General features: G+C 34.8%; 1 protein-coding gene across 4 annotated transcripts in view; it reads left to right on the top strand.

Annotated features, from left to right (window-relative positions):
* Positions 1 to 18,983, top strand: part of LRP1B (LDL receptor related protein 1B) — a 1,824,802-nt gene that overhangs the window by 1,238,697 nt on the left and 567,122 nt on the right. For all 4 annotated transcript variants that reach the window (XM_070581263.1, XM_070581262.1, XM_070581261.1 and 1 more), the window contains 4 exons: positions 1,717 to 1,848; positions 3,202 to 3,429; positions 15,890 to 16,064; positions 17,076 to 17,170. In XM_070581263.1, the coding sequence (XP_070437364.1) occupies positions 1,717 to 1,848; positions 3,202 to 3,429; positions 15,890 to 16,064; positions 17,076 to 17,170 (630 nt within the window). The remainder of the gene's footprint in view (positions 1 to 1,716; positions 1,849 to 3,201; positions 3,430 to 15,889; positions 16,065 to 17,075; positions 17,171 to 18,983) is intronic.

Below are 18,983 nucleotides of genomic sequence, written 5' to 3'. Positions count from 1 at the left end.
GTCTTCCTTTATTTCATGCCACAGTGTGGCTTGACAAGTGGTGCTAGATCTGAGCCCAGGATTTGATCCTGTGAACCCTGGGCTGCTGAAGCAGAGCGCACAAACTTAACCACTCCACCACTGGGCCGACTCCATGTCAATGTTTTTAACTAGATTTCTCCTCCCTCTTCCTCCTTTACTCCTCTTTATTCATTCTGTTTTTCTTCTTCTTCCTCATCCTCTTCTTTTTTTCAAGTGTTGAAGACTGAGTTTGTTCTTTCTATCTACCGCAGTTAGGTAACCCTGACTCTAGGCACCTAATAGTTCTCCAACCGTGCCTCTCCTTCATTCCACCTGCTCTCCTGCAACACCTTTCCTCCTCAATAACCTTCACACCTGCCCTCTTGCTTCTCTAATTTGGAATTCCTTGGGGACTTCAGTTATACTAGACGAAGTTAAAAGGGAAGAAAGTGGAATATGTGGCACTTACTCCATGTGATGGAGGAACTTGTATTCCTAAGGAATCTCCAGACTTTAGCTTCCACTCTTTTCTAAGAGTTTTTGTTTTTAATTGATTTTCTTGGGAAAATGTTTCTGAGCCTTTCATTTCCTTTTGTTTATTTATTTTTTAATCAAATGGAAGGACATGGATTATTTTTATAACCTTGGGGGAAGGATGCTAAAGACTGCCAAAAGCCACACTGAGTATTATCAAATTCAGTTAATTCTCATATCCTCTACAATTTATTATAGCCCATTGCTTTTTATTCTTTGTGCTTTAAAACTCCACAGGACAGATATTAACTACTCTGAGCAATAGGTCCACCTGTTAGGAAGATGTCATTAGATGAAAACTCAAATATTACTAGTGGGATCAGAGGATGTAACTCTTTTCTGCCTTCAATTTAGTCGCCTGGTTCTAAAGACTTTATTCTACTAGATAGGCTCTGTAAAAATAAGATTTAAGAAAATAGTTATTGATCAATTGAGATTAAAATCTTATGGGAAAGGCATGATGACAGACAAGAAACATAAAAAATAAGAGAATGACATTGAACTGCAAAATTTAATATTCCATTCTAAATTTGAACATGTCACAAGTTATTTATACAATAGAATTTAGTAAGTATGTGTATGTGAAGAAAACTTTAGCCATGGAATCAGTTAATACAGAAAAAAAACTGAAGAAGCACATGTCTTAGTAACAAAAGACAAACATTTTTTCACATAGACCTCTGATTTGAAAAACAGGAGATAGCCTGAAGGAAGGATATATATGTAACAGCAGTTTCCTAGGGAAACCTTTAGGAGTGTTGTGCTAAGGCAATAAGGGAGTCTATATGATAGATTAGAAAAATAACAACATCCCTTGGAACTCCCAATGCCTGGATTATAGTCTACTTGAGTTTATTATATAGTAAATTTAATAATTACTCCTAGTTGTTTCTCAGACTAAATGCTTAAAGAAACCTTTGCTTCTGAGGCAATAGGATGCATACCATTCATCTTAGTGAAAATTGAGAGAGTTATCTTAGTTATCTTTGAGGAGGAAAAATGTTTTTATTAGTGTAATTGCTGTGTATGATTGTCTATTATTGTCATATTAATCACCCTAGTAATGGGTGCTATGTAGAGAACTTCACTTTGAATCATTAAGTGAATAACCCTTGTCAACCTCAGAGGTTCCCTAATATATTTTTCCTTCTTTATTGTTAATATTTCACTGTGTAATTACAGCTCCCAATCCCTGTGCAGCTAATGATGGCAGAGGGCCCTGCTCTCACCTGTGTCTGATCCATCATAACAGGAGCGCTGCGTGTGCATGTCCCCACTTGATGAAGCTTTCCTCCGACAAGAAGACCTGCTATGGTAAATTTGTTAAAGTTCTTATCTAAAATTCAAATTGAATTCTCTCAAATTGTATTAGCATTCAGATTTTCCTCAAAATAAAGCAGAAGAGGTTTTGAGTGTCCTTAAAAACATTCGAGGTGGTGCTATTTCTAGAGCATTGATGATTCATCTACTTTTGGGGAGACTGACAAATTCTTTAAATGACATGCTGCACTTTGCTATTTATTACCTTATTCATTTTTTCTTGCAACTTTCTTATTTGGTGTGTTAGCAGAATTTATCTGTACAAAACAGGGAGATTTGTAAGTGAAAGCGCATTATCAGAAAATGATGATGTAGGTAACCTACATAACAAAGAGGTACTTAACAGCTTTAATCTCCTCCTGCTCTTCTGGAGTCAGTCTAGCATCATTTTGTAGGGGATTATCAACTTGAAGGAGGAAAAAAATGAAGTAAAATATGTAACTTTGAAAGATTTGTAAAAAATATGTAAACAGCACATTTAAACTATAAAAAGATAGAATTTGTGAATGAAAATCAGACCTTGGCGGTTTTCTGGTTTGTTTTGTTTTAATTTTGAATTGTTTTTGTCTATTTGCAAAGCAATTACTTTTAAAGACAGAAAAAAATGTACTCACAAAATCTTAACTCAGGAATTTAGGCACTTGTAGATTTTATCATTATTATACAATCATAGCATATCTCAAATAACAATAACCCCAAAAATAAAAATGAAAGAGTAGAATATCTGTGACTCCTATCTATTTAATCTACTAATATTTCAGTGCAAGAATGGTACCTATGGAAGTAAAAATGATGCAATACCTCATAATGTTAGTTACTACAGATTTACAAAAATTTACAATACAGCTTGCTTTAACATTATCTGAACCCTAATTTTGATAGGGAAAACATGAACATGATTTTTAAGAGCAATATTTAATTTCATTTTATTCAAAGATAGTATAAGAAAAATGTTCTTAGATTCCTTCAAAAAGCATTCAATGCAATGTGATATTGTTACAATTATGTACAAAAAACAAATACTATGGTCATTTGACATTTGTAGAGTTCATGTATTTTAGCAAGATTGTTTGAAATTCTAAGATCAAACCAATTACTGAGAATTTCTTGGCATTTCTAAATAAAGAAAAACAATAACAATGATTCTAACTTTTTTATTTGTTTCTATTAAGTAATTTAAAAAGAGGTAAAAAATGTCTTCATTAATGTTTCCGTCAAATGTTGATTATGACTTTCTGGGGTTAAAAATCTATTAAAGCATGAACAAGTAGCATTTTAGAGTTTCTAGACTGCTTCAAACTTGCCAAGCTTGTAAGACAAAAACATTTGTTTCTGTTTCTTTTCTAGAAATGAAAAAATTTCTTCTTTATGCAAGGCGTTCTGAAATCAGAGGAGTGGATATTGATAATCCATATTTTAACTTTATCACGGCCTTTACAGTCCCTGATATTGATGACGTTACTGTGATAGACTTCGATGCATCTGAAGAACGTTTATACTGGACAGATATTAAAACACAAACCATTAAACGGGCCTTTATTAACGGAACTGGGTTAGAAACTGTTATTTCAAGAGGTAACAGACTTGCATGTTACAACTTTAAAAAATATTTATTCAATTTGTAATAATCACATCTCTTTTATATTCTTTTTTCTATTATCCACTTCTATGTTAATTGAAAGTGGGAATTAATTACTCACAGATTTAATAATATGCTACATCCTAACAATTGCAGAATGCTATAATTATGTTGCACATAGTAGTCTTGAAAACTAGAAATTTAATTTCACAAGAAGAAAAAATTTCAGAACAAATCTCCTTAAAATTTATAGATTTCTAAATAAACAGATTTGAAGACTCCTTTTTGCTGATGGGGAAATAGTTATATTTGCAAAGAGAAAATATAGGTTATTTGAAAGGTTTGGTTTCCCCCTATGACTCAAGTTTATTATCAACTTCCTTTTGCCCATGTTTCTACAGAACTAGACTACACAAATAAGACAGAGAACCTGTTCTTAGCACCTCCTGAGCCAAGAAGTTTGAACCGTAGGTTTTCAGTAAACGTTGTTGAATTAACCATTAAAAAAAAGAGCAATTTTTCTGAAAGTGGAAAACATAGCTAAAACGAGACATACATATAAATGAGGTTGTTGAACTCTAAATATTTAGCATTGCATTACCCTAAGCAAAACTTGCTTAAATTTTGGTATATTGTGATTTCTGGATTAGTTATTAGCTTATTGAATGAATCTTAATTGAGCAACTGCTGTTTGCCATGACCTCAAAACCAAATAAGACATAATTTCTCACCAACTCGATGCCCCCCTAAGCATGATAGAGTGATTTGGAGGAGGGTGGAGGAAAGGGTAATCAGTAATCCATATAGATATATAAACTCCTTGAAGCATACTGAAAGCTTAATTTCAGCCCTTATTTGAGCATTGATCAATCTTTTAATGAAAGCAATAAGTACAGCTTTTAAGTTCAGTGTTTTTCAAGAGTTTCCACACACAATACTAGAAGGCTGGCTTGAGTACCACTAGGAGATCTGAGAGTATTTGACCACTAAAGTACTCTTGTATTTATTTATACTAGCTCTTTACCCACCTCAAGTTAGTGCTGGTAAAGCAACTTGAATGAATTGGTTATAAGCTTGTTCAAATATTTATTTCAAACTTGCCATGAGAGAAGAGCCTTTTCTAAAAAAGCTAATGCAAAGATTTCCTCTTTGTACAGGATTTTTTATAGGCGTGGAGGAAAAATTGTTAGATAATCATTGTTAGACTAGATTTATAAAGAATGCCTGGTTAATGGTCATTAAAACCCTTGAGAGACCAGTTTAAGGATATTAGGTGCCTCCCCAAACTGATAGGCAGTTAGGCAATCTTCTCACAAGAAATTCATCGAAGTCTAGTAGAAAATTGTTCAAACACTTTTATCATGAATGCAAAATACTTCCCAAAAGAGTCTATGAATTGTATAAAGTAAAAGACGTTCTTCCTCAAAAAACTTAGGGGACAATTTTCTGTCTCTAATTATAGATTGATAATTAGTGGTAATTTGGTGAGTTTATCTTTGAGAAAATCATAAAGACTTATTTCTATTTAGCAGACTCTATTTATGATTAACCAAAAATTGAGCAATAATATTTTCTCACTAATAATACTCATTAGGATAAGTAATTGTTAAGTCAGTAACTTTGACAAATATTGAAATATTTTTCTATATGAGAAAAATTGAAAGGAAACCAATGTAGACTGAATAGTAAGGAACGCAGAACAAGAGATATACGCTACACTAGCTGATGGAGCTACAGAAATAGAAACCGAATCATGCCATCCTTTAAGGATAAATAGTTGATTTTTATGTTAATGCTAAAGATAATGGGAACTAAGGAAAGGAAGCATTTTAAGGAGGGCGCACTACATGATTAACTTTGCCTTTGGGAAAGATCACTCTAGCTATTATGCTTAGTAGAAAACTGGAGAAAGTCTGGGGTTGGGGGTGGGTGAGCAGAGGACTCTGGGAGACAAGTTAGTTGGCTGCTGTAGTGGTTTTAGCAAGAGATGACAGAAGCCTGGACTTGAGTAGAAACAATAGAGAGAGAAATGTGGGAAGATTATAGAGATACAAAAGAGTAAAAATATAAAGGAACTTAATTAATTGGATATGAAGGTTGAAGAATAGGCATTATTCAAAGATAACTCTTTCATTTCTGGCAACCCCACAAGCTGAATGATGTTGCTTTTCCCTTTCTTCCAGAAGGAAACCTTGTTAAGGACTGATACATCTTTCTACTAATAGAAAAACTTGAGATGAACTTTTGACAGTTCAGCTTCTGAACTCATCAGAGTATCTCAAATCCTACCAGTAATTGTACTTTATTTTATCGTTTCATCTTTGGATTCTCTATGAATGACTCTCTGACCCTTCTCTTACTTCTTACACTGTTGGCCTATTTATTTTCTCTCTTCACTGTCCTCCCTCTACTGGACTTTTTCTTGAAAGACTCTTTCCTTCCTTACCTTCCTTAGTGTAAATCTAACAAGAAACCAGCTTCAAAGATCAGGCCCCAAATCTATCCATTACCCCAACCAGCTCTTATGGTTTTCTTCCAAGCAGATCATTTTCTGCGGAAAATCCTGAGGCTCTTTGGGCCGAGCTTTCAAATAGTCTGCCTGCCCTGACTTTCTCCATATCCTGAAACACTAAACTGCTCTTAAGTCATGTACTACCCACATCAGCTATTGGTTAAAGTGACTTGTAGCAGTTACACTTTATTATAAGGATAAATACTAATACATGACTATAGGCACATTCATTGTATAAATTAACAAATATTTACTCATGTTTATATATTTTATATATATGTACATATATTTGCCTCTTTCACAAAAACCAAAGGTAAATTAATTTTCAGAAAAAATAAACAACGATAACAATTCATGGCAAATGTTCTTGCCAGTGGTCTGCAGCCCTACTCTCTGATGGTAATCAATTCTTGTATTTGAGTCACTGCTTGGTCCAAATATCTTTCAATTATTCATGCTCTCAGTTTTATTTTTCTGAAATAATGAGTAATATTAGCTGTCATTAATGTGACAAGTACCATTAACTCATTTAATCTTTGCAAACCTATTATTAATTATTTCCCTTTTGCAGATGAGAAAACTTTAAGTTCACCGAAGCTATAACTCTGCCTTAAAAATCAAAGTGAGGAAATGAAGGAAACAAATTCACACTCAGGACTATACGTTTATAGCTCCTGTCATCCTCATTACTGTACAATAAGAGGACTTGGAACTTCATCCCAAGTGGCTGGGGGTTCCCCTTTTAAGCTCAATTGCCCCTCCTAAGTACTCATATACTGCCCAGAATTATACCTTATTGGATAAAAGATTGCCCCCAAAGCTCTAAAGTACTGCTTGCAATAAACATAGTAAGGGAAAAAAGGGACATTAATATATCTTAAGATTTCCAATCTAAGCCAGGAGTAATATAGTTGACTTTTCACGTTTGTATCTATGCTTATTTTATTTTATGCATCATTTATTCCTCATACAGTGCTTTGTGGTAAATGTTACTTTTTGCTTTTGAAGATAAGGAAGCATTTGTTCAGATTTGCCCAGCTAGGAAATTACAGAACTTTGCTATTACAGCTTTGTTTATCCAATTTTGGATTCAGGCCTTTTGACTCCAAAGCTATGCTCTTTTTCACTAAGTGTCCCTTTCTTTTACAAATAAGGAACCTCAGCAAGGTGGAGAGCGGAAGTTTTACTATAACCACAGGGTTTGTGCAGAATGTTCCTTTCCAGTGTTCACTTAACATACACTCAGCGTACTCTGCAGAGTTCATCTGGTAGTACCCAGGTGAACTATAGGGGGTTTTCCATCTCCTTGCCAATGATTTTATTGTTTATTCTAAAATATATGGAAAAGCTTTTAGAGATATGTTGGCAGCTTTATTAGATTCCAGGCTACTGTCAATAGAATCTGATTTTTTATCACAAAAGACCCCTGATGTATCATCTGATTATTCTAGGGCAAAGTATAAATTGTTCATCTTTGGAAAATTAAGGACTCAACTTTGGGCAAGTACAATTGCTTGAGCAAAGTGTTTTTTTAGTACTACCGTCTACTATCTGTATGAACTGGACTGTTAGGTTGAATTAAGCAGAAGCTAAAATGGATAAAAGGAAGATGAATATAAATGAGAAATATATCTGTTTATTTCTGTAAAGAGCACTCTCTTATGTAGTAGGAAATTATCATATAATTATATGCTTTTTTAACTACAAAAATATAAACCATTTTAAATGCAGATCTTTTGATCACATTGCTGCTATATAAAATTTAATTCTCAATGACATTTTGAATCTAATTGGACTTATTTCCGAGTAGATTTCCATTAGTACTTGAAATTATTATCCACTTCTGTCAACAATTATTTTGCCAGTGAGTACTAAAGATTCATTCATTCCCTCTATTTTGCAAGACACCATATTTAATTTTACCCAGTAATAAAAATGCTTAGAAAATAAAAACTATTGTGAAAATTGGTCCAGAGAGAATGAGAGAAATATAAACAGGTCAGTAATAACAGTGAGATCTAGATTTTGGAAACAAGCCTTGAATTAAAGTAGAAAGTTTGGATAGGGAACATCTGTTGTTTTGCCTATTTCTAAATAGGATTTTCAATTTTCATTTTCACCCAGGAAGCCTTTTGGTGTAAGAATGTCAACATCTGTGATTTAAAAAAGAGAAAAGAAAAGAAAGAAAGGAAAAAACCACACCCTTAAATGCCATTCCTCTGAGAACTATGTATCTATAGCAATGGGTCCTAAATGAGTCATACTTCCTATGTTTCTTCTCCTATCTTTTGTTAGAAGGTTAGAAATTCTATTTTATATTATTCCATAGGCCTTTTTTTTTCCCACCATATTCTAGATTCTGTATCTGAGACATTTGGTGGGTGCAGGATGGCTGTTATTTAAACCAACTGTGCATAACCTCAAGGAGCTTCACCTCTGGTGAAAGAGTGAGATGTAAAAAAACTAATCAAAATATAAGGCTAAATGAAATAAGGAGTTTAATGAGAGTGTAAGCCACTTCTGAGAAAATTAGCACAAGGAGTGTTGAGTTCTTACATGGGATTAGCAAAGTGCTCACTTGGGAGGTAGTAGTCAAACTAGGCCTTGGAGAGAAATGCTAGCAAGATCAATCCAGGTTGAGTTATCAGTGGGCACAAAGGTCTGGTCACTTGATATGTAAAGAGAAGCAAGTAGTGAGGGCTGGCTGGACTTGTAGAAGAGTAAACTAGAAGGTTAATGTGACAGCAGATCAGAGGGTCTTATGCCAGGGTGAGGAGTTGTTTTGTATTTTTTTTCCTCAGGGCAATGGGAAGCCACTGAAGACTTTTACAGATGGGTATAGATGACTCAAATTCTTTTGAAGATAAATAAGATGGAAATCTGAAAGATAAATTGGAGAAGTGAGAAATTATAGACAAGGATACAATTAAAAAGTTATAGAAATGTTCTAAATCTGACACAGAAATTAGACTAGAACAATGAGATGTATAAGAAAGTGACAGATACCACGGGCATGGTAGGTGTGGAAGTAATTGAACCTGATGACTGAGAGAGAGGTGAAGTTGACCAGATAATTGGAAGGATGTTGGAGACATCGATCCAGATGAAAATAGAAGAAGAAGGCTTGCTTCAGACAGTTTCCGAAGTCAGCAGTGCATTGTTTCTCTAAGATAGGAGTAATCATACATTTAGGACATTAAGAGATAAGAAGATTAGTCAAAAAGTTATAATTCTGCCCCTTTATCCTCTAGAAAAAAAAGTATTGATTTGGGATACATACGTATCTGTTAAAACTGACAAAATCAAAACAGTGATAAACACTAAATTGTTCAAAGTTGCAGAGGCGTAGAGGTGAGGGTGAGCATAGAAGGCTCCTCAAGTATTTGAAATGTTCTATTTCTTAAGCTTGATCATGGATTTATGTATGTTTCATTAATTTGTATACTCTGTCTTTTAGTAACATATACATGTTTGTATGTTTACAGTTTCTCATAATTGCAACAAATGGAATAATGGAATATTTAATATTTACAAAGTTCTCTTGGGAAAGCTTTTCAAAAATGTTATCAATTTGCTTTTTTTTTTGCTGGGAAAGATTTTCTCTGAGCTAACATCTGTTGCCAGTCTTCCTTTCTCTATTTTTTTTTTTCTCCCCAAAGCCCCAGTACATAGTTGTATATTTTAGTTGTGAGTCCTTCTAGTTCTTCTATGTGAGCCACCACCACAGCACAGCTACTGACAGAGGAGTGGTGTGGTTCGGTGCCCGGGAACCCAAACCACCAAAGCAGAGCATGCTGAACTTTAACCACTAGGCCATCAGGGCTGGCTCCCAATTTGCTTTTTTAAACTTTGCTCTTGAGAACAGATAAATAATTGCCTTGAAACCCACCTCAAATCAGTTTTGGTCACATGTAACTATATCTGCCCTCAGAAAGTTATGAGTTGGGATCCCCTCCTCCTTTGAGGGCATGCCTGATTGCAGGCAAGAGCCTTTGTGCCTACCCTCGAGATGCTGGTGTCAGCAGGTTCACTTCATAGGAAAAAATAAAATAAAAGAGACCTCACAAGCAGAGAATTGACAACCAGTCCTTTTTCACTTAGATTTATCTACATGTTAACTAATTTGTGTGCTTACTGCCAATCCTCCTTTCATCTAAGGCCTATTTTCTGGAACCATTTTTCTTCTCCCTGAGTTATAAGCTTTAATGTTCCTTTAGTTTAGTTCCTTTAGTTTCTCCAGAACTCTACTCATCTTGCAAAACTGAAACTCTATATCCACTAAACAATAACTCCCCATTCTCCCCTCCCCCCAGATCCTGGCAACCAACATTCTAGTTTCTGTGGCTATGAATTCAACTACTCTAGGTACCTAGAGTAGTTAATGGAAGTAGTTAAGTGGAATCAAATATTTGTCTTTTTTTATGAATGCTTATTTCACTTGGCATGATGTTTTCAAAGTTCATCTATATTGTAGCATGTGTCAGAATCTCCTTTCTTTTTAGGGCTGAATAACATTCTATTGTATGTATGTATCACAGTTTGTTTATACATTCATCCATCGATGGACATGTGAGTTGTTTCCACCTTTTGGTTATTGTGAATAAGGCTGTTGTGAACATAGGTGTACAAATATCTTTTCGAGACCCTGCTTTCAATTCTTTTGGGTTTATATTCAAAAGCGGGATGGCTGGATCATATGATAATTCTATTTTTAACTTTTTGAGGAAGTGCTGTACTGTTTCCCACAAAGGCTACACCATTTTACATTTCCACCAACAGTGCACAAAGGTTCTGATTTCTCCACATCTTTGTCAACACTTATTTTCTGTTTTTCTCTTTTGTTTTTTATAGTAGCCACCCTAATGGACGTGAGGTGGCATCTAATTGTGGTTTTGATTTACATTTCCCTAATTATTAGTGATGTTGAGCATCCTTTCATGTTCTTATTGGCTATTTCTATATCTGCTTTGCAGAAATGTCTATTCAAATCCTTTACCCATTTTTTAATCAAATTGTTTGTCTTTTTGTTGTTGAGGTATAGTTTGAAAGATAATTTTGTGGAGAATAAATTATAAGTTCAAAGTTATTTTCTCTCAATCCTTCCCAGATATTACTCCGCTATCTTTTGGCATCTCTTATTGCTGTTGAGAATCTCCATGTTTGTCTAATTGTCATCAAATTGTTGGTGTTGCGTCTTTTCTCTCTACCTGCTTTTAACATCTTTTTTTTTGTTTTCATGACAATATTTTTTATTTAGCCACCTAGAAGCTGTTATGCCTCCTATGAAGTCATGTCTTTCATCAGCCTGGGGAGCAAAGAACCCTCAAATATTCTCTCTGACCATTTTCTCCAACCTAGTCTGTCTATTCCCTCCTTTGGAAACTCTGAACAGTTCTAAACTATTCATTCTAATCTCCAACTCACTTAATCTTTTTGTTTCTCTTTGATGGCCCTGGCTAACTTCCTTCAGTTTGTCTTGCAGTTCATTAGTTGAACTGTGTCTAAGCTGCAGGTTAGTCCATCTAATGAATTATTTTTTTAATATTCAAAAGTTATTTTTGGCTTTTGTTTATATCTTCCAAGAGGAGTCTTTTTTAAGTAAATCATTGCACCTTGCTTATTATTTCAAAGCTTATTTTTTTTCCTTTAAAACATTCCACTCAGGGCCAGCCCAGTGGCGTAGCGGTTAAGTCTGCCCACTCTGCTTCAGCAGCCCGGGGTTCACTGGTTCTGATCCCAGATGCAAACCTATGCACCATTTATCAAGCCATGCTGTAGCAGGCATCCCACATATAAAATAGAGGAAGATGGAAACAGATGTTAGCTCAGGGCCAATCTTCCTCAGAAAAAAGAAAAGGATTGGTAGCGGATGTTAGCTCAGGGCTAAACATCCTCAAAATAAAAATAAATAAATAAAATATGCCCTCATTTTCTTTTTATCTTACGCATAATAATTTTAAAACATATGGGCTTTGGAGGTTCAAATCTGTTGTTCATTTTTCTTTTTATTCTTGCTCTTATGTTTCATTTCTTTGTGTGTGTTTTAATTTTTGTTCCCATGTATTATGAGAATGAACTCAATCTATAGAAATTCTGAGGGCCTATGCTGAGGAATTTTTTTCTGCCATAAAGGATGTATATTTGCTTCTGCTGGAGGGAGAAGGAATGACTATAAGCCAGAAATCACTTTAATTTGATTTCTCCCCTACCCAACCAGTGGATACCTTGTTCATAAACTAGTAATCTTTTGCCCAAGAGTGTAGGCCTATGCTTAGAAATTTTCTCTGTGTGTAGCCAGAGAAAGGACAGAGAAAAATAAGTTTTGTTTTTGTTAATTATTCTTCTTTTTAAGCATTAGCCAGATTTTTTTCCCACTCACGTACCACTGGGGCTGTAGACTCTTCCGGTGTACCTGAGATTGTTCTTATTTAGCTCTCCTACTCTTCATAAGGTTAAGGACTGAACCCTCTGGCGCTAACTAATAATCCATGAATCTCTAGATTCTCATTACAAGTTTTTGTCCCTGTGGCTGCACCAGTCTCTGTATGCTCATTTGCCTTCCTTTATGGCTTTAGCTAACATACTAGTGTGTTAGCCCTTGGAGATTTTCCTGTCTGTCTTGTGATCTCAACAATGCATTTAAAAGTTACAATTTATCACTCATCAGGGAATTTTGTGGCAATGAAAGTCTTTTCAGAATATCTAATCTGCCTTAGTTCAAGAAATGAGTCCCTAGAAATAGAAAATTGAACTTTCTGAGAAACTTACTTGGAGGTCTTGGTCTGACTTCCTTGAAAACAAGAGTTAAGAGTCAGAATTTATTATTTCAATATTTTATCAAGGAAAGAAAAATATCATTAAACATATGGCAGCATTTACACCCCCCCTCCCCAACCCTGCTTATGGCGAATTTACCAGGGACTCTAAAACAATCAGACATGGGCATTAGTGATGGTCAAAAAAGACATGAGTTTCATTTTAGACATAAAGCTGACAATTAGAAACTCCAGTCAAGGGGACAGAAAAAAGATAAGGATAGAGAAAGAGAATTCAGATTGCCTGAGTATGTGTTTAGATATGTACTCCTGACAATAAACTTGAGGACCTTATATCTGATATTTCTAGCTCAGCTCACATATCCTTAAAATTATAGATCATTCACATCATGAATGTATTCAATTCATTAAAAATATTTATATTGAAGGCAATGCTGTATACGTTTGGAGAGGGGAGCTGTAAAGATCAATTAGCTGGAAGCCTGCCCTCAAGAAGTATATGTGAGAGAAGTAATATGTCAGCAAATAATCAACACATGGGGTAGAAAGGGATTAATCAGATACAGTCCTATTGAGTTAGGTAGATGGAGAAAAAGCTTCTGGCTGGGATATATAGGAGAATTGGTTAGGTTTTTGTGGTTGAAGGGTGACATTGCCTATCAGCTGGCCTATTTTGCATGAGATTTAGGTAAGTGAAGATGTGATAGGATATGAGGTCCAGATAACTTCCTTTAGGTTGGAAAGGTCAGGACAAGTCTAGAAGTCTGAAAACACATCAATATGATTGAAGGTAATTCGTTAAAAATAGTGAGAAATAAGGTTGGGAAGGTAGTTATATCAGATTATATAGAAAGCCAGGCTAAGGAATTTAGGTATCACTTTCTGAGTGGTTGGAGGCTATTGAATACCTTGGGGCAAACAAAGGTCACGATCTGGAGCTCTTTAGTCAGAAAAATAACTGGCAACAAGTAAATCAATTGCTTGGGAGAGGAAAAAGACTGGATGCTATTGCAATATTAAAGAAAGAAATAGATTTGAGGCAGCATGAACCATAGACTGGACAAGGACTAAATAGGGGTTCATAGCCTATATTTGGCTATGCTTTCCAATTTACGAGTATAATGCATCCTCTAAGCCAGATGAGCAGGCATCAATCAGCAATAACTAAAAGAAATTAGAGCAGCAGAGACAGCCAAAACAAATTTTTAAAAATATGTATTTTTGAGGAAATAAAAACTTATTTTATTATTATTGCCAGTACCAAGCAATTCAGGGTAAAAATGCAGAAAGTTATTAAGTCCTTGGATTGGCAGAGAACCCCTCAACCCTGAATTAAGCTGCACAAGCACACATGATCTAATGTAATATTCATAGCAATCATATATATTATCAATAATTAGCCTCATTTTCTCTGATAAGAAAAGAGGCCAGAATTTAAGTGATTTGATTAAAGACAAAAAATAGGTACCTAACCTAGAACATGAAGCCAAATCTTCTCATTATAGAAATATTGTCTCTCAGCAACCAATTAAGTCCAGAGGGTGAAGGAGGAGGAGGAACAGATATCTTGGGTGAGTCAAATAAATCAGTATCAGACATGGCAGGTTTAGCTTTACAGAGGTGTTATATTACTTTTTTTTCTCGAGAAAAGAGGGAACTGGATGACGATAACTAAGAATAAGAAATTTCAAGTTTTGGGTTGAGAAATGAAGGAAGTTCACATTCGAAATTCACCAACTTAGAAAATGAATGATGAAAGGTAATTTGCAGAGTGAGAGGTTGTTGATTAGAGGTAAAATTGAAACATGGGGACTATGTTGTAAGGGCACCGTGATTAAAAGTAATTTGGAAATAATCAACGGATTTTTGAGCAGAAAAGTAGGCTCTGGGGCAATTCGAGGACTCAAACGTGTGCTGGAGCCTGCTACGCCAACACTGCACGTTTCATCCCACCCGGTAGTGGCAGGCCTCCTTATCTTACTTTGCTCTTTTGAATTTTGAACTAGTTGGCAAATTTTACAAATGTAGAGTTTCCACTAGTAGGTGAAAATCTAGCTTTGTGGCATCTTTTGAAAATGATAACAAGGGAAGATGCAGCAATTTGACGAGCTACGTGGCAGCTGCTCTGGGGTTCTGGAGGCATTTGGACGAAATGACTGCCCTGGAGCAGCGGCTGCAGCACCTGGGAGCTAGTTAGCCCCGCCCTCAGATCTTTGAATAGGAATCTTCATTTTAACCGTCTCCAGGTGTATTGTAAGTTTGAGTATCACTGGTCTAGAGAACTCTGGAGGTACAGCATGCTAGAAAAAATTAAAACTGTAAAATAAAGGCAAAACCAATTTAGAGTTGTCAAATGCCACAGATTAGCGACTAAACTGGCCTACTTTATATGTTAATATGTTAAAAGATTTTCTAGTATCCATCATTTGTAACACTTTATTTTATTTTAATTTGTTTCTTTAATTAAAATGTGCAATTGTGTTTAAGCCTAAATTCTATCATTTTTTTAAAAGATGCCTAATTGAATAATTAAGGACTAGCAAGTCAAATATTCATATTGGCTGTAATGAATCAAAACAATTAGATTTCAGTAATTTCTGTAGTCTCCACACTGGAGGAATGTTAAAAGGATTTTAGTTTCTTTGTTCGTATCTCAGTCAATTTCTGTTAATTATCTATTTTGAAAGATGTTCAACTCTGGTGATTCTTTTAGGAAAGTTGAATTGTTTTATTTCCTCTTGGTAACAAATTGGCACTTAAAACATAAAATAGCCCATTTGTTGATGGTCCTCAAGTACTTTTTTCCAACTAGAAAGATGTGCTACCAACTGGAGAAGCTATTGCTCTCATTTGAATTTTGGTCACCTTGACCTGTAGGACGGCTGCCTGTGTCTGCTTCAAAGTGTTTACTAGTGAATCATTGACTGCTAGTGTAATTTCAATGCTAATTGTTGCTTCAGGTTTTCAAATGGCCCAGCAGTAAGACATTAATGATTATTTGTGCCTTAAGAAGAGTTGATAAGGGAATGAGATTACAATCTTGTACAGTTTTAGCTAACAAATTAAAGTGTAAATTAAATTTTCCCTGAGACAGAAAATAACTTACTTGGAAAGCCAAAAGAATAAGAAACTGCATTTACTTTTAATTTTCCCTTTCCTATTTTACAGATATTCAGAGTATCAGAGGGCTAGCTGTGGATTGGGTCTCACGTAATTTATACTGGATTAGCTCGGAGTTTGATGAAACACAAATTAATGTGGCACGACTAGATGGTTCTTTGAAAACCTCAATTATCCATGGAATCGATAAGCCACAGTGTCTTGCAGCTCACCCAGTCAGGGGGTAAAGTATGATTATTTTTTTTTTTAAGTTTCTCAAAAATTTCACACACCTTTGCTCTGATTTTATATAAAAACTTTGTTTAATTCAGAGGACACATGTATCAACTATACAGTTAAAAAAGCAAATATATGGGGCCAACTCCATGGTCGAGTGGTTAAAATTCCACACTGCACTTCAGCGGCCTGGGGTTTATGGGTTCAGATTCCCAGTGCGGACCTACTCGATGCACCAGCAATGCTGTGGAGGCATCCCACATACAAGATAGGGGAAGATTGGCACAGATGTTAGTTCAGGGCGAATCTTCCTCACACACACACAAAAGCAAATGTAGAAATGAAAATTGTAAAAGAGATCGCTGGTTAGAGATTTCTGTTATCTGCATAAAATCAGATTTTTACCTGTTATTGTAAGATCTCATTAATTTATATTTTCTAAAGAGTGACAGTTCAGAATTAAAAGAAGATGCAGGGAAAAGTCATTGATTTCATTTTGAACACAAGTTGTTAACATATTTATTGTATGTTGATCTTATGGTCCCTGCTAAATAGATTAGTTTTTCTCATCTTCTGGCTAGTCATCAGGGAGAGAGCTGGTGTAAGGCTGAAAAAGTTCTTTCTCCCCAGTGCTTTCAACGGGGGTGATTGAAGTGACTTTATTCCCTTCTATGGTGTCTGCTTTCTCCAAGCCTAGAGGATTCAATCTTGATGAATTACTTTAAATGGAAATAGTTTACTGTAGTCAGAGTTAAATATTCAATTGTGAATGTAGGAGATATAAAGAAGTGAGATAATTATCTTTCAATGACAGGAAAAATTGAGAGTGGTACTTTCTTCCCAGGCAAATATGTAGGGTACTGTCAACAAGTGGTTCAACACTTTGGGGCCTTCCTGGAAAGAATTAATCCAGAATCAAGAATTTACTTTGATGTTAACTTTGTTCTTAAGTGTGTGTTTCTAGTCAGCAAGTAGGTCTGCATCTAATATTTTTAATCAATATCTCTTTTGAATTAAGGAAACTCTACTGGACAGATGGAAACACGATTAATATGGCAAACATGGATGGCAGTAATAGCAAGATTCTCTTTCAGAATCAAAAGGAACCAGTTGGTAAGCTTTTCTGTTTGTTTTTTTTTAATGGTTAATCACTGTAGTTTTTAATATGACCAACATGTACTTGTACAATGTATTTTTTATCTAGAGCCTTAAAGAAAATATTACAGATTAGTAATATAAATTAAATCTGGCATTTATCAATCCTATTGAATCCATTGAGTCTATGTTTGGGGTAAGGAGGAAACAATCTTTTTTGTGGATAAGAAGATAAGGATACATTTTTTGTTGCTGTTGTTGTTGTTTGGTTAGCAAGATTGGCCCTGAGCTAGCATCTGTTGCCAATTTTTCTCTTTTTGATTGAGGAAGATTGTTGCTGGGCTAGCATCTGTGCCAATCTTCCTCTATTTTGTATGTGGGACGCCACCACAGCATGGCTTCATGAGCGACATGTAGGTCTGCTCCTGGGATCCAAACCTGTGAACCCTGGGCCACTGAAGCATAGCACACAAACTTAACCACTGTGCCACTGGGCCAGCCCAGATAACTTCTTTTAATAAGAGAAGTTTTACAGTGTCTTAAGCATTAAAGTTGCTTAGAACTTAATGTAATTAATAAATATCTTATTTTCACTGGTGAAAATCTGATACATTGCTACAGTTGCAATATAATGTACTAAAGACTTCCCTCGTCACCATTGTTGTGTCATTATTAATAGTTACATTGATTTGAATTTAATTACTTAGTATTTATTTTTCAGCAGTTTTCTTTCACTCTGTAGTGTATTTATTTAGTTATTCTACTTTGCCAACCATTGTAAGTTATCAGATGAAACAACATGGTGCTGAAAGAGAGCTTTGACTCATTCTCATAAAACATCTTTGAAAATCTTAAGTACAAAGATTCTTTTAGAAGATAATATATTACATATTTACATATAAATATCTATACATTATAATATTCTTTTCAAACCATAATCAATGTTTCCAAATATTTTTTATATTTCTTTGAGAGGCAAGAATTACCATATTGCCTATTTGTCATCTCAAAGTACCTTTAAAAAAAATACAATAATGAACCTGGGTTATGATATTACATTAAATGTGCAAATGATGAAATATACAAAAGCAAGTTATAATTTTGCCTTGAATTGAATATAGTATTGTTTTAAATCTAGACGTAAATACACCATGAAGCTTTTTAGCCTTTTTTTCTTAGCCTTAAAAATGTAGAAGTATTCTTAACTGAAGTAGCTCATTTTTAATAGTGATGGTTCAATAAAAGCCTAGTATCACCAATATTTGCAATAAATATTTCTTTTCATGCAGTCCACAGAATAAACCTCTGATATAAAATGATACTATTAGCAGCCCTTTTCTTTGGACTGTTTGTTCTAAGATTTGATATACAATTGAAATTCAAGGTAGTGCTAGAAATTAAAGGCAAATTGAAATGCTAATACTTCTGTGTGGAAGATGATAGAACAAAAGAAACCAGGGACTCAACAAGATTAGGACTCATACAAAGGACTTAATTTAGACTAAAGCAATTCAGTTGGCCCTTATCTGGAGTTGTTCAGAATATTTAGTATGGAAAAGTGAGTAAGATGGAAATAGTGTGAGCAAATGAAGTCCCTACATTGTAATGTGGTAGCCATAGGTTATACAAAAATGTTGATTTATATGCTTGTTTCTATAGTGGGGAAAACCTTATCTTCTTTAATAGTAAATATCTATTTCCCTACTCAAAATAAATTAAGAAAAAAACCTAACAGCTTATATAAAGAAAGTTTTAAGAAAGGAATTAGTGTCACTATTTATACTTGGCAGTTGACTCCTCAGGTATGGTGCACCAAATTTTTAAGTGAATA

Source organism: Equus przewalskii, chromosome 17 (genome assembly GCF_037783145.1).
Source record: "Equus przewalskii isolate Varuska chromosome 17, EquPr2, whole genome shotgun sequence".
NCBI lineage: Eukaryota > Metazoa > Chordata > Mammalia > Perissodactyla > Equidae > Equus > Equus przewalskii.
This window is presented reverse-complemented; position numbering and strand designations above follow the sequence as displayed.